The 11,236-nt window shown below is 53.7% G+C and overlaps 1 protein-coding gene across 2 annotated transcripts in view; it reads left to right on the forward strand.

The window, feature by feature from the left end:
* Nucleotides 1-7,467, forward strand: part of THAP4 (THAP domain containing 4) — a 40,463-nt gene extending 32,996 nt beyond the window's left edge. The window contains exon 6 of one of the 2 annotated variants that reach the window (XM_080799268.1): nt 7,198-7,467. In XM_080799268.1, the coding sequence (XP_080655394.1) occupies nt 7,198-7,317 (120 nt within the window). In that variant the 3' untranslated portion in view covers nt 7,318-7,467. The remainder of the gene's footprint in view (nt 1-7,197) is intronic. The other variant, XM_080799269.1, reaches the window with a different exon arrangement.
* Nucleotides 7,468-11,236: the final 3,769 nt, after the last annotated feature.

Below are 11,236 nucleotides of genomic sequence, written 5' to 3' on the forward strand. Positions count from 1 at the left end.
CACAGTTGCATCCAGTGGGGCCAGCTCCAGGAACTGGAGTTCTTCACGGAATCCTCTTTCACTCCCAGTTTTGCAGGATATTTTTTTACCATAAATAAACTTCTGAGTCAACAGGCATACTTTTTTTTTTAATTTTATTTATTTATTTTGACAGAGATCACAAGTAGGCAGAGAAGCAGGCAGAGAGAGAAGGGGAAGCAGGCTCCCCGCTGAGCAGAGAACCCAATGTAGGGCCTGATCCCAGGACCCTGAGACCATGACCCGAGCTGAAGGCAGAGGCTTTAACCCACTGAGCCACCCAGGTGCCCCAACAGGCATACTTTTTAAAAGGAATCATTTTGTTCCATTGTCCTCTGACCTTAATTGTGTTGGTTGAAAGTCAGCCTAAATCCTTCATGCCCTGTACGTGGTTTGTCTTTTTTCTCTAGTCTTTTTTTTTTTTTTTTAAGATTTCATTTATCTATTTTGAGAGACAGAGCACAAGTGAGGGGAGAGGCAGAGGAAGAAGCAGGTTCCCTGCTGAGCAGAGAGCCCAGTGTGGGGCTTGATCCTAGGACCCTGAGATCATGACCTGAGTCAAAGGCAGACACTTAACCAGCTGAGCCACCCAGGTGTCCTTTCTCTAGTCATTTTTGAGACTTTGTTTTTTACTTTACTTTCACTGTGGGTTTCTTTCTTTCACACCCTTTCACTGGGTGTGGTTTCCTTGTATTTATCCTTAATAGGTCTCCTGATATTCTTCGATCTGTAAGATGGTGTTTTTTGTCATATTTGGGGATTTTCTCCCATTGTTTCTCAACATTTTTCTGCTCCATTCTTACTCTTCCCATCAGAACTGCTACCAAACAGATGTCAGTCTATTTAATGCTGTCCCATGTGTTCCTGAGACTCTGTTCATTCTTCTTCAGTCTGTGTTTTCCATATTAATCAGTTTAGATATTTTAAAGATTTTATTTTTAATCTCTGCACCCATCATGGGGCTTGAACTCACAACCCCAAGATCAAGAATCACACGTTCCATTGACTGAGCTGCCCAGGGACCCCCAATTTGGATGTTTTTATTGACCTGTTTCCAAATTCACCAATTGTTTCTTCTGTCTCCAGTTTGCTAATAAGTGAATTTTTCTTTTGTCTTTGTGTTTTTTCTCAAAATGATCCCTCTTCCCAGTTTCCTCTCCATTTCCTCCCCTTTTCCCACACCAGTAACCTTTCCTTGTCGCCCGTGAGGGCCAGGGAGGGGGTTTGGTTATAGTCGTGGCAATGCTCTGTGTCCATAGCTATGAAGCAGAATTCTGGCCCCAGGCCCCCTGTGGGTGAGTTCCTTCTCCTGTTCAAGAACACGGAGACGCGTCGGGGTGCCTGGGTGGCTCAGTGGGTTAAGGCCTCTGCCTTCAGCTCGGGTCATGATCTCAGTGTCCTGGGATCAGGCCCCGCGTCGGGCTCTCTGCTCAGCGGGGAGCCTGCTTCCCTTCCTCTCTCTCTCTGCCTGCCTCTCTGCCTACTTGTGATCTCTGTCAAGTAAATAAAAAAATCTTAAAAAAAAAACAAAAACACGGAGACGCGTGACCACGCATATGTATGCATATGCGTACATGCACACAAGAAATGTCATTCAACCATTAAAAGAATTGCGACATGAATCCCTGAGTGGGTTACACTAAGTAAAATAAGTCAGGTAGAAAAAGAGAAATACTGCATGGTTTCATTTATATGTGGAATTATTAAAAAAAAAAACAAACAGATTTGAGTGGTGTTTCCGGGAGGCGGAGGGATTGCAGGCTGTAGGTCAGAGGGCACAGACATCTGGCTGTAAGAGGGGTGAGTCATAGGGAGCCATCAGACAGCACGCTGTCTGCCATTCATACCATGTCGTGTGAAGTTTGCTCGGAGAGTAGATCTTAAGAGCTCCCACACTCCACACGTGAAGGGTAGCAGTGGGGTGATGGGGGTGTCAACCGACGCCGTACACATGCACGTTCAAGCATCGAGTTGTGTGCCGGTCGCATCTCAGGAAAGCAGGGGTGAGAGAAGAAGCTGTGTGTGTTACAGGCAGCGTGCACTTGCTCTGATCCTTGCTGTGTCTGCTGGCAGCGAGCCATCATTTCTGTAAAGACGCGGGGTGCTGTCAGCACACTGGGATTCCCAGGCCCGTTGGGTGGGGCCCCTCCTGCCTCCACATCCAGGCTTGTTCTACAGGGGACATATTAGCTGCTGTGGCTTCCTGATGCCTTTGTTTTAGGTCCTAAAACACGGTCGTAGCCATCTTCCTCCGGAGGCTCCTTTTCACCTTTTCCCTACTGAAGGAAACATGGGGGGAAAAATGCCTTGAAAAGCATTAAAACACAGAGAAATTCTCATGTTACACTTCCCTCCACGGTTCTGTTCCTGTGGAGCCAGAGGAGTCTAGGGAGCGGGAGCACACTTGGCTAAAATAAGCACTTGTATTTACTGACGTGGACTCTTCCTGAACCTTCCGAGGCCACGGGACCCCTTGATCCGGCTTCATGAGCAGGAACCAGGCACTCGAGCAATGTGGGCACGTGGCCTATGATCCCCCAACAGCCTGAACAAGCTCCACTTTGAAGCTGTGGAGGTGAGCGGTTGCCCCCAGCTCCCTCCTCCTTAAGCGGGGATGCATCTGGGCCAGATGGGCCTTGGTCAGGATGACGCCTTAGCTGCGGTGGCCGACTCAGAATGACCACGGAATTCTTAGGAGTGAGCTTACCAGGCATGTACAGCCTGCATCCATGTTCAGTCCTAGTGACTTCCACGGGAAGAGGTAGATGGGGCGGGAAACGTCCTCTGTGGGACTGCAAACCCAAAGGAACCTCCCAGTGACTCCCCAGGGGCCTATGTGTGGCCGTGCCTTTGCTGTCTGTGGAGCCGACTGCACTGCTGTGACAGCAGGCTGTCATCTCTGTGGTGGGGGTGGCGGCACTCTGGAGGCCATGCTCCATGACCGGGATGTCTCCAACCTGAACAGAGCCCCATGAGTGTTTTCCTGGGACAGTGGGCATGGGCGGCCCCTCGCCCTGCTCTCCCCTAGGACCTGGTGGTCACGCACCCCAGTCCTGTCTCCCTTCTCATGCTTGGCTGCTGTTTGTCGCCACGCTGCTGTTCCAGAAGCAAGGTGGCCGGGACAGGGTTCCCAGGGAAGGGCTGGGGGACCCCCGCCTGGATCACTGTGCAGTGTGTGCGGTACATGGGGCCCGTGGGTTTCGCCAGGAGCCCCTGCCGCACTGATGGTACCGAGCCGTTGGGAGCAGGCCAGCCGTGCTCAGGTGTCGGTGTTTTCACGAGGGGACTGTCAGCCTCAGCACCCATCAAGCTTGAGGAGACAAGCAGTGGCCTCACTCTTCTCCTTGGCTCCCACGACCCCCTCCCCTGCATGTCCCTGTGCAGGCGTCCCTCTTGGCCCGTCTGTGCTCCATGTGCGCGGTCTGTCATGGGCACTCAAGTGAGGGCGCTGTAAGAGCACCGTGTCCCCATGACAGAGGCAAGGGCCCAGCGGTTCGCAGCCCGTGAGCTGTGAGGGTCAGCGAGCCCTGCCCTGGAGAAGACACTGTGTGTGTGTGCATAGGTGGGGTGTATCTCTACACCACCTCGTTTCCTCTGGAAGGGATTCAAAAGTAAAAGCTTTGTTTATTTCTAAACAAAATTCCAGAAAAAGTAGTGTAGAATTAAAGACACTAATATGGGGCACCTGGGTGACTCATTGGGTTAAGTCTCTGCCTTCGACTCAGGTCATGATCTCAGGGTCCTGGGATCGAGCCCCACATCGGGCTCTCTACTCAGTGGGGAGTCTGCTTCTCCCTCTGCCACTCTCCCCTGCTCCTACATGCTCTCTTTCTCAAATAAATAAATAAAATCTTTAAAAAATAAATATGCTAAAACAGCGTGAGACTGCTTCCCTGGCAGACGAAGTGTCCTTCTGTCTATCTGGTTCTAGGTGTCCTGCTATCCCCCTTCCTGCCCTCTTGTACCCTTTTGTCTTCCTGCCTGCGGGCACGGGTGTTGTCCCTCCCCTGCTGTCCTTCAGTGATTCCGGCCGATGACAAATGCGGTCTGTGTTAATGGGTATCTGACATAACCTGGTACTCGGGCTGCTCCAGACCACCGCAGGGACCTGGGGACGGCCCTTCTCAGCCCTCGACAGCCACGCCTGGTGCCTGGGCCACTCCAGCGCTAGGATGTTGGTTCCACGTGCTGTGCCTGGGGCCGCATGTCTGGCACCTCCCGGCGGCTGCCACTGCTGGTGGTGCTCAGGACACAGAGTCACGGAGACACAGGACAAGGACCCCAGGTGTCTTCCCCTGGCCCTGTCTGCTTCTCCAGTCGTGGGGTTTTGTGGGGGTGGGGGCCTCGTTTATCAGTTTTTTTTCTTTTGCTTTTTTGTCTTACACTACACTGTTTTTCCTAATGACAACAAAATGAAACATTTTCCTTCTTACAAGTAAATACAAATGTTTAATGTCATTTTCACATGAGTCAGAGATTTTATCACAGACGACACTTGGAAATCTTTTTTTTTTTTTTTAAAGATTTTATTTATTTATTTGACACAGAGAGAGAGATCACAAGTAGGCAGAGAGGCAGGCAGAGAGAAAGGAGGAAGTAGGCTCCCTGCTGAGCAGAGAGCCTGATGTGGGACTCAATCCCAGGACCCTGAGACCATGACCTGAGCCGAAGGCAGAGGCTTAACCCACTGAGCCTGCCCAGGCACCCTGACACTTGGAAATCTTTTCTCCCACTTGAAAACGTGGGTAAACACCCTTTCTAGAGAATAAAAGTAACCCTGCTTTAGAAGGGAACCTCTGGCTGGAAAGGGGCCCAGGAGCTCCATTAGAACCCGGGTTTACCTGGCTCCCATCGCAGGTGACACTCTCCGGTCAAAAACAGACACTTGGATTTCTGAAGTAAGAAGCACAGTGTGTGTTACCCCAGCGTTCTGACTTTGAAGGGGGGTGGGGTGCATATTTTCAGAAACATCACTAAGATTTCAGGCATTTCTCGTGCCCGTCCGTGAGCTGGACACAGGCCAGTTCCCTTCACACACACGCCACCTCCACAGGTTCCCGACTCGCAGGCTTCCATGGTGCACACTGGGCTCGTGTGGTTGGCCACAGGCTTCGGCTGTCCCTGCTTCTCTGTGCTGCTGCAGGGCCTCTCCCCTGAAAACCTGAGAAGTTCCTCCGGTATTTCCTTCCAGGGGCTGGGGACTCCTGCTGCTGGTAGATCCGCTGCAGAGTTTTTTTGGTCTAGAAATGTCTTTATTTTGCCTTCTTTTTTTTTTCAAGATTTTATTTATGGGTTGGGGGGGCACATGTGTGCACGATGAGGGGAGGGCCAGACGCAGAAGGGGAAGCAGACTCCCCTCTAAGCAGGGAGCCCAACAGAGGGCTCGATCCCCGGACCCTGGGACCATGACCTGAGCCGATGGCAGATACTCAGTGGACTGAACCCCCCCCACCGATGCCCCTATTTTGCTTTCATTTTTGGAGAGTATTTTCACTGCACTGAGAATGGTTTGGGTGGTGGTGATGGTAATGACTTTGAGAGGCCATCCCGTCGTCTCCAGCTGCCTTCTCTGGCAACTTCTCTTCTCCAGGTCCTTCTCTGGGAAAGGCCAAAGCCCATGTGGCAGTTGGTCCCTGGACACGCTGCCCTCCCCCGTGCCCCCAGGTGTCCGTCTGTCCGGCACCTTGCTAGGTTGTAATTTGCATCTGTGGCTTGTTATATGTTCTGTCAGCCTCAGAGAGCTGGCTGTAATCCCTTCACATTTGGCTTGTGTTCCGTTCTCCTTCCCATCTCCCTAGGGTTCCCAGTGCATGCGTGTCAGGACTTCAGGTCTCCACTGGGTCTCTTGGCTCCCATCGTGGCTCCCGTCCATCCTCCTCCCTGCTGCAGCCAGGTCTTTCTACGGACTGTTTCCGGGCAGGGTCTGTTCTGTTGATTCCATTTTGCAGTTACAGAATTCCCATTTTATTCCTCCTGGCGGATCCAGTCCTCTGCTGAAAAGCTCCACGCCTGCTCCTAAGGACTCTGTTGTTGGCGTGCCCGCCTCAGGGCATCTGCTCATGCATTTGTGCTCTTACCATGCTAAGTCGGCTTTTTCTGTGTTTTTCTCTTCTTGAATCCTAGGCACCACGTGTAAAAACTGTAGGTGCCGCGAGGCTCTGTGTGATGCCATCTCCTACCGCGGAGCTGTCCTCGTGCTGCTGGCTGTCCGTCCCAGGAGGGCAGACCTGGACTGTTGGAGGCTGAGCTCTTTGGAAGCCAGCCTTGCCTGTCCACTTCTGATTAACTCTCCCTCCTAGAGTGCAGCCTTTCGGGTCCCAGCCAAAAGTCTGGGGTGTTTCCATGGCCTCTCCTTCTCGGTGGGCACACATTCCAAAGTGTGCCAGGAATCAGAGCGCTGGCCTGGTTCCCCAGCCTCCTGGTCCCACCGCTGTCGCCTCATGGCAGGCACATTCCTCAGGGGAATGGTCACTCCCAGCGGGGTCTCTACACTCTCTTCTCTCCGGGGCCTTTGTCCTCCCGTCTGGGCTGGTTCCCTTGTATCTTTAAATGGACTTTCTGAAATGTGGCTTTTCTGGTTTTTCTGTGCCGGATGGTCAGTTACAGAGTGGTTGGCTGTGGCCTGTTTCATACATTCTGGCCCCCGTCGTGCTCCAGGTCAGGGGGAGGATGGAGGCTATGGGTTGTGTCTCAGCAGTCGCTTCAACATTCCAGGAGGACAGGACTTTCTCATCGGCTACCATACTTTGTTCTGATAAATTAATGGTTCCAAAGGCACTCACACTGAGTTTTCCGAGAACACGGGTGACATCAGTTCAGGTTATTAGCATGAAAGGGAAGACGGGAAAGCCAGAATGTAGTGGAAAGTCAGCTTTTGTCCAAAAGGAAAAAGTGGCTGGCTTCTGAATGAGCTGAGACAAGACCAAGCATGCCTGTTGGTCTTCTGGGGACAGCCGAGGGCCAGAGGAAAGGGCCAGAAGTCAGGACCCCTTGATCTTGGCACACTCTGTAAGACCCCGGGCTGTGGGCTGCATGTCCGTCACCCACCAGCAGGGACACCATGCAGCCCACGGGCTTCTGACAGCAGGGTGGCACATTGCAGCCTGAACAGAGCCCTTGGCCCACAGCAGGACCACCTTTGGAAGGTAAAACTAAGGTGTTTCTATTTGTTCTGCTCAGATCACCCGAAAATTCAGGCTGAATTCTGAAGGCAAACTTGAACAGACGGTCTCCATGGCAACCACTACCCAGCCCATGACTCAGCATCTTCACATCACCTACAAGAAGGTGACCCCGTGACCCTTCGGCTTCTCCATAGACACTCACAGCCTGTGCGGGTGTGGCCGCAGGCCTCGTGGGCCCCAGAGTGCTGCCACGGGTTCCTGTAACAGCGTAGAAAAACCAAATAAAAGGCCTTTATTTTTATGACTGAGCATTTTGAATATTATCACTTGTGTAGACTGTGCATTTCTTTCATCAGCTGGTGAGTAACTTGTTTTCCAGTTGTTTCCCTAAAAAATTAAGGAGTGATTTTTTTTTTTCCCTTTCTTCTGCCGGCAGTTTTGGCAAGACCTAAAATATTTGTAAGTCTTCCTGGAGGAGCCAATAATAAGCTGATGACAAACGTGGGATAAACAGGGTCACAGTCACTTCACTGTTTTTGAAGCTAACAGGGTCTCGGGGCCATGTCCACACAGATGAAGGGTGTCCAAGGCCCCAGGATGGTGTGAGCTCGGCATCCTCGCACACATCTTAACTGTGGAGCAGGATGCTGCTTCCAATCGTGTGTTTACTGTGACATCTCCCAAACACACTCGAGCCGCATGTGCCTGTCACCCCACTGTTTCCCACCACCGGCTTCCTTTCTTCTCCCTTCTTTTGGTGGGCATATTTTTAAACAAATTCTGGGCATTTATCCCTGACTGCTACAGTGTGCCTGTGAAAACAAAACCAAGCCGTTTTCTTCTTCCTCGTACACCAACATCTCCAAAGCCCTGCCAGGAGCTTGGGGTGCTGTGCAGGGGGAGGTGGTGCTCGGCCCCGGGGACATCAGGACCAGTGACAGCAGCTGCAGCCCTCACCCCCGACCCCCAGGGCTTGGGGTCCCAAGGCATCAGTGGCTGGGGTCGCCAGAGGAGGGCCCAGGGGCAGAGGAGGTTGGTGCTATCAGACCTGGTAAAGCGCCTGGGAAACTCGCAGTGCAAACTCACCCTGGGGCACCGTCCCCTCTGGGAACCTGTGGGACCAGACCTTGGGCTTCCAAAGCACCTTGGCAGCCAGGGTCGGGATGGACGCTCCTGGGCACGCCCAGAGCCCGCGGGCGACAGAGTTACTCTCTTGGGCTCCTTGTCTGCCCTCCAGGCCCATGGGGGGGGGGGTCTTGCCTCCACAGCCTCACTGGGCACAGCCCACGCCGCTGTTCCCCGGGTCTCCCTGCGGGATCACACAGGCTAAGCCAATCTCTGTGGCTAGAATCACCAGTGGCTCTGCCGGGATTGAGGCCGAGACTGCTTCACCCTCCAAAATCTAGGAGGAGATAGCAAAGCCCCTCTGGTTAGGATTTCCACATGCGGGTTTGGGGGAAACAAGCATTCAGACCTTTGCACTGAGGAAACCGGGAAGCTGTCTCAGAGCCGCAGGAGGTTCCCCATCCCTCCTCCTGAGTTACACAGGGCTCCAGGGGTCTCAGAGGGCAGCCCCCAGAGCTGCATGCAACATGGGTTCAGAGCCCAGGACAAGAAGCAAACAACCTGCGCTGTCATTGGTCTCCTCCCCCCTGGGCCATTGACTTGTTGGGAAGCAGGTCCCTAATCCCAGAAGGGTTCCCAGGCTGGATTCTGGGTGTGTCTGTCTGGTTCCTCTGTCCTCTCTGTTCCCTGCAGATGGGAAGTTCTCACTGGATCCGCTGCTTGCAAGGCATGCCCAGCACCTCTGTCCGGCACCAGGAGCCTCACCCATCCGCCTTCTGCCACTGCTGATGCTAAAACTCAGAGGCCACCTGGGGGGACCTCCTGAGCCAGCCCCTCGGTCAGCATCACAGACTGGCCGCCTTCCTATTACAGTCATTTCCTTTTTTTACAGTTTGTTTATGCATCTAAATAATCTCTACGCCCAGTGTGGGGCTTGATCTCACAACCCCTGGATCAAGTCATGTGTTCTTCTGACCGAGGCAGCTAGGCACTTTCTTTTTCCTCTTTTTTTTTTTTTTTTTTGGTGTGTGTGTGCATAGACATTGTGTGTTATTGGATCTGGTGTATTTTTTATTTTACAAAATCTACAGAGGAGCCAAAAATGCAAAGCAGTCAGCAGTGCTGTGATGGGCAAGGGGGCTCCCCTGGGCTCTTCCCCTCAGGTGCTGACAGACTGGAAGGGTGAGCTGCACAGAAGGAGCCAGTGGCCGCAGAGCAGGAATGCTGACATGGTGGGACTGGGTCCTGTGGTCCCTGCCTTATGGGTGTGCTCAGGGCATCTTTGGGTGGACTGAGTAAAGCAAGAGGCTGGGTGCCTGCTGCCCCCTTCCCATTTCTTCTCTGGCAGCCATGGGATGGCCCCTGAATCACTCCATGCCTCTGGGTCTGCAGGAGACAGCAAACAGAGACTGAAGCTGTAGCCACCAGGAGGGGTCAGCTAGGACCTCTCTCCCCCACACTCCCATCGCTGCCACCACCCATACAAACAGGAAGGGAGGAGAGGGAAGAATTCCAGGCATGAGCCAGGCCCTCCCGGGATACTGAGGAGAGTATGGACATTTCTGGGGCATGTCCCAGGAGACAGCGTCTTCCGAAGAGCCGGGGCAGCAGACCGGTGGGGCTCAGAGCTACAGTCTGGCATGCGTGCGCTGTCGCCAAGTCTCCAGGCCTCTCCACCCTCTACCCTGGCTACCTCTGACCAAACTGCTGACTCCCTCCATGTTCTTGCCCCCCCGACGGCAAAGCTCTCAAAGGCCCTGGTCTGGAGGGCTGGGCAGTGCCCTGCACCAAGGAGCCTGTCTGAGAAGGGAATCTCAGCGGAGATGGTGAGATCCAGGCTGGGGGCAATGCCATGCAGGAGGCACTCTGTCTAGTGGTGTAGTTTCTCGAGTGGGGATGGGGGGTGGAGAACCCCTTCTTTCTTCTGGCAGGGCACCCTCGGCCCTGAGCGTCAGACAGGAAGGGGGTGGCAGCTGTGGCAAGTGGTGAACGCCCCTCGGACACACTTGGCCCCCACCTCAGCCCCTTTGGCTCCAGCAGTCTGGATCCCTGATGCCCCCACAGCCTCCAGGGCAGGACAAGGATGAGGACAGACCCCCGAGGAGAAGGGGGTGCTCCAGTGGGACAACGGACGCCCTATCATGGGGCTGGATGACACCTGAAGAGCTGTGTGGGCCTCACAGTGTTCTCACCCTGGAGCCACAGCATGAGAGAGGTGGTGTGGAGAGAGGAATAGGAAAAGCTCCCTGGGGACCCGGAGAGGGACGTTCAGGGACAACAAGGAAGAGCCGCACTGAGACCTGGAGCCAGGAAGGGACAGGCCTCTCACTCCTGACATGTTTTGTAGTCATCTCTGTGGTGGGCTCGGGGCTCGAACTCTGGACCCTGAGACGGTGGAGCCAGCTAGGCGCCCCAGCTGCGGTCACTCCTGTGTTGGGGATGCAGTGCGTGGGGAAAGCCGCCCTCCGCGTGCACCGGCCATGCCCGGTCGCCCTGAAGTGACTCCCCCGCAGAAAGCCAGCTGTGAAGGAGGGACCCTTCCCTCCAGTCATCCGCTGCTGGCGTTGGGGCTCCCAGGAGCCTCCAGCCAAGCCGTAGCGGGTGCGACACCAGTCTGCTCAGGGGTTGGGGGACTGCAAGGGCAGCCAGTGCTGCAGCAGGTCGGGGGTACCCCGGCCTCGGGCCCTATGGGTGGGGGTGGGTTCCAAGGCCAGGGCGCCCTGCTCTTCCTCCCGCCCGTGCGGCAGAATGAGAAATGCCTTTGGACTTGGTTTTGTCCCATCCTTGCCTGGACTGTGAGACTGCGACGTGGCCAGGGCCCTTCCCTCTCACTGCCTCAGCACAGGACACACGCTTTTGCGTTTCAAGACAAAAAATTACACATCCGTACCATTTCCAATGCACGTTTTAGGATTATGAAATGTTTTACTTAAATGCTCTGATTTTTATTTCTTCTAAGGTGAAAAATCTTGGTTCTTTGCAATATTAGTATTATTTGCTTTATGCCACAGATAGCTGTAATGTTTTCA

This window comes from Martes martes (genome assembly GCF_963455335.1).
Source record: "Martes martes genome assembly, chromosome: 3".
In the NCBI taxonomy this organism is placed as follows: domain Eukaryota; kingdom Metazoa; phylum Chordata; class Mammalia; order Carnivora; family Mustelidae; genus Martes; species Martes martes.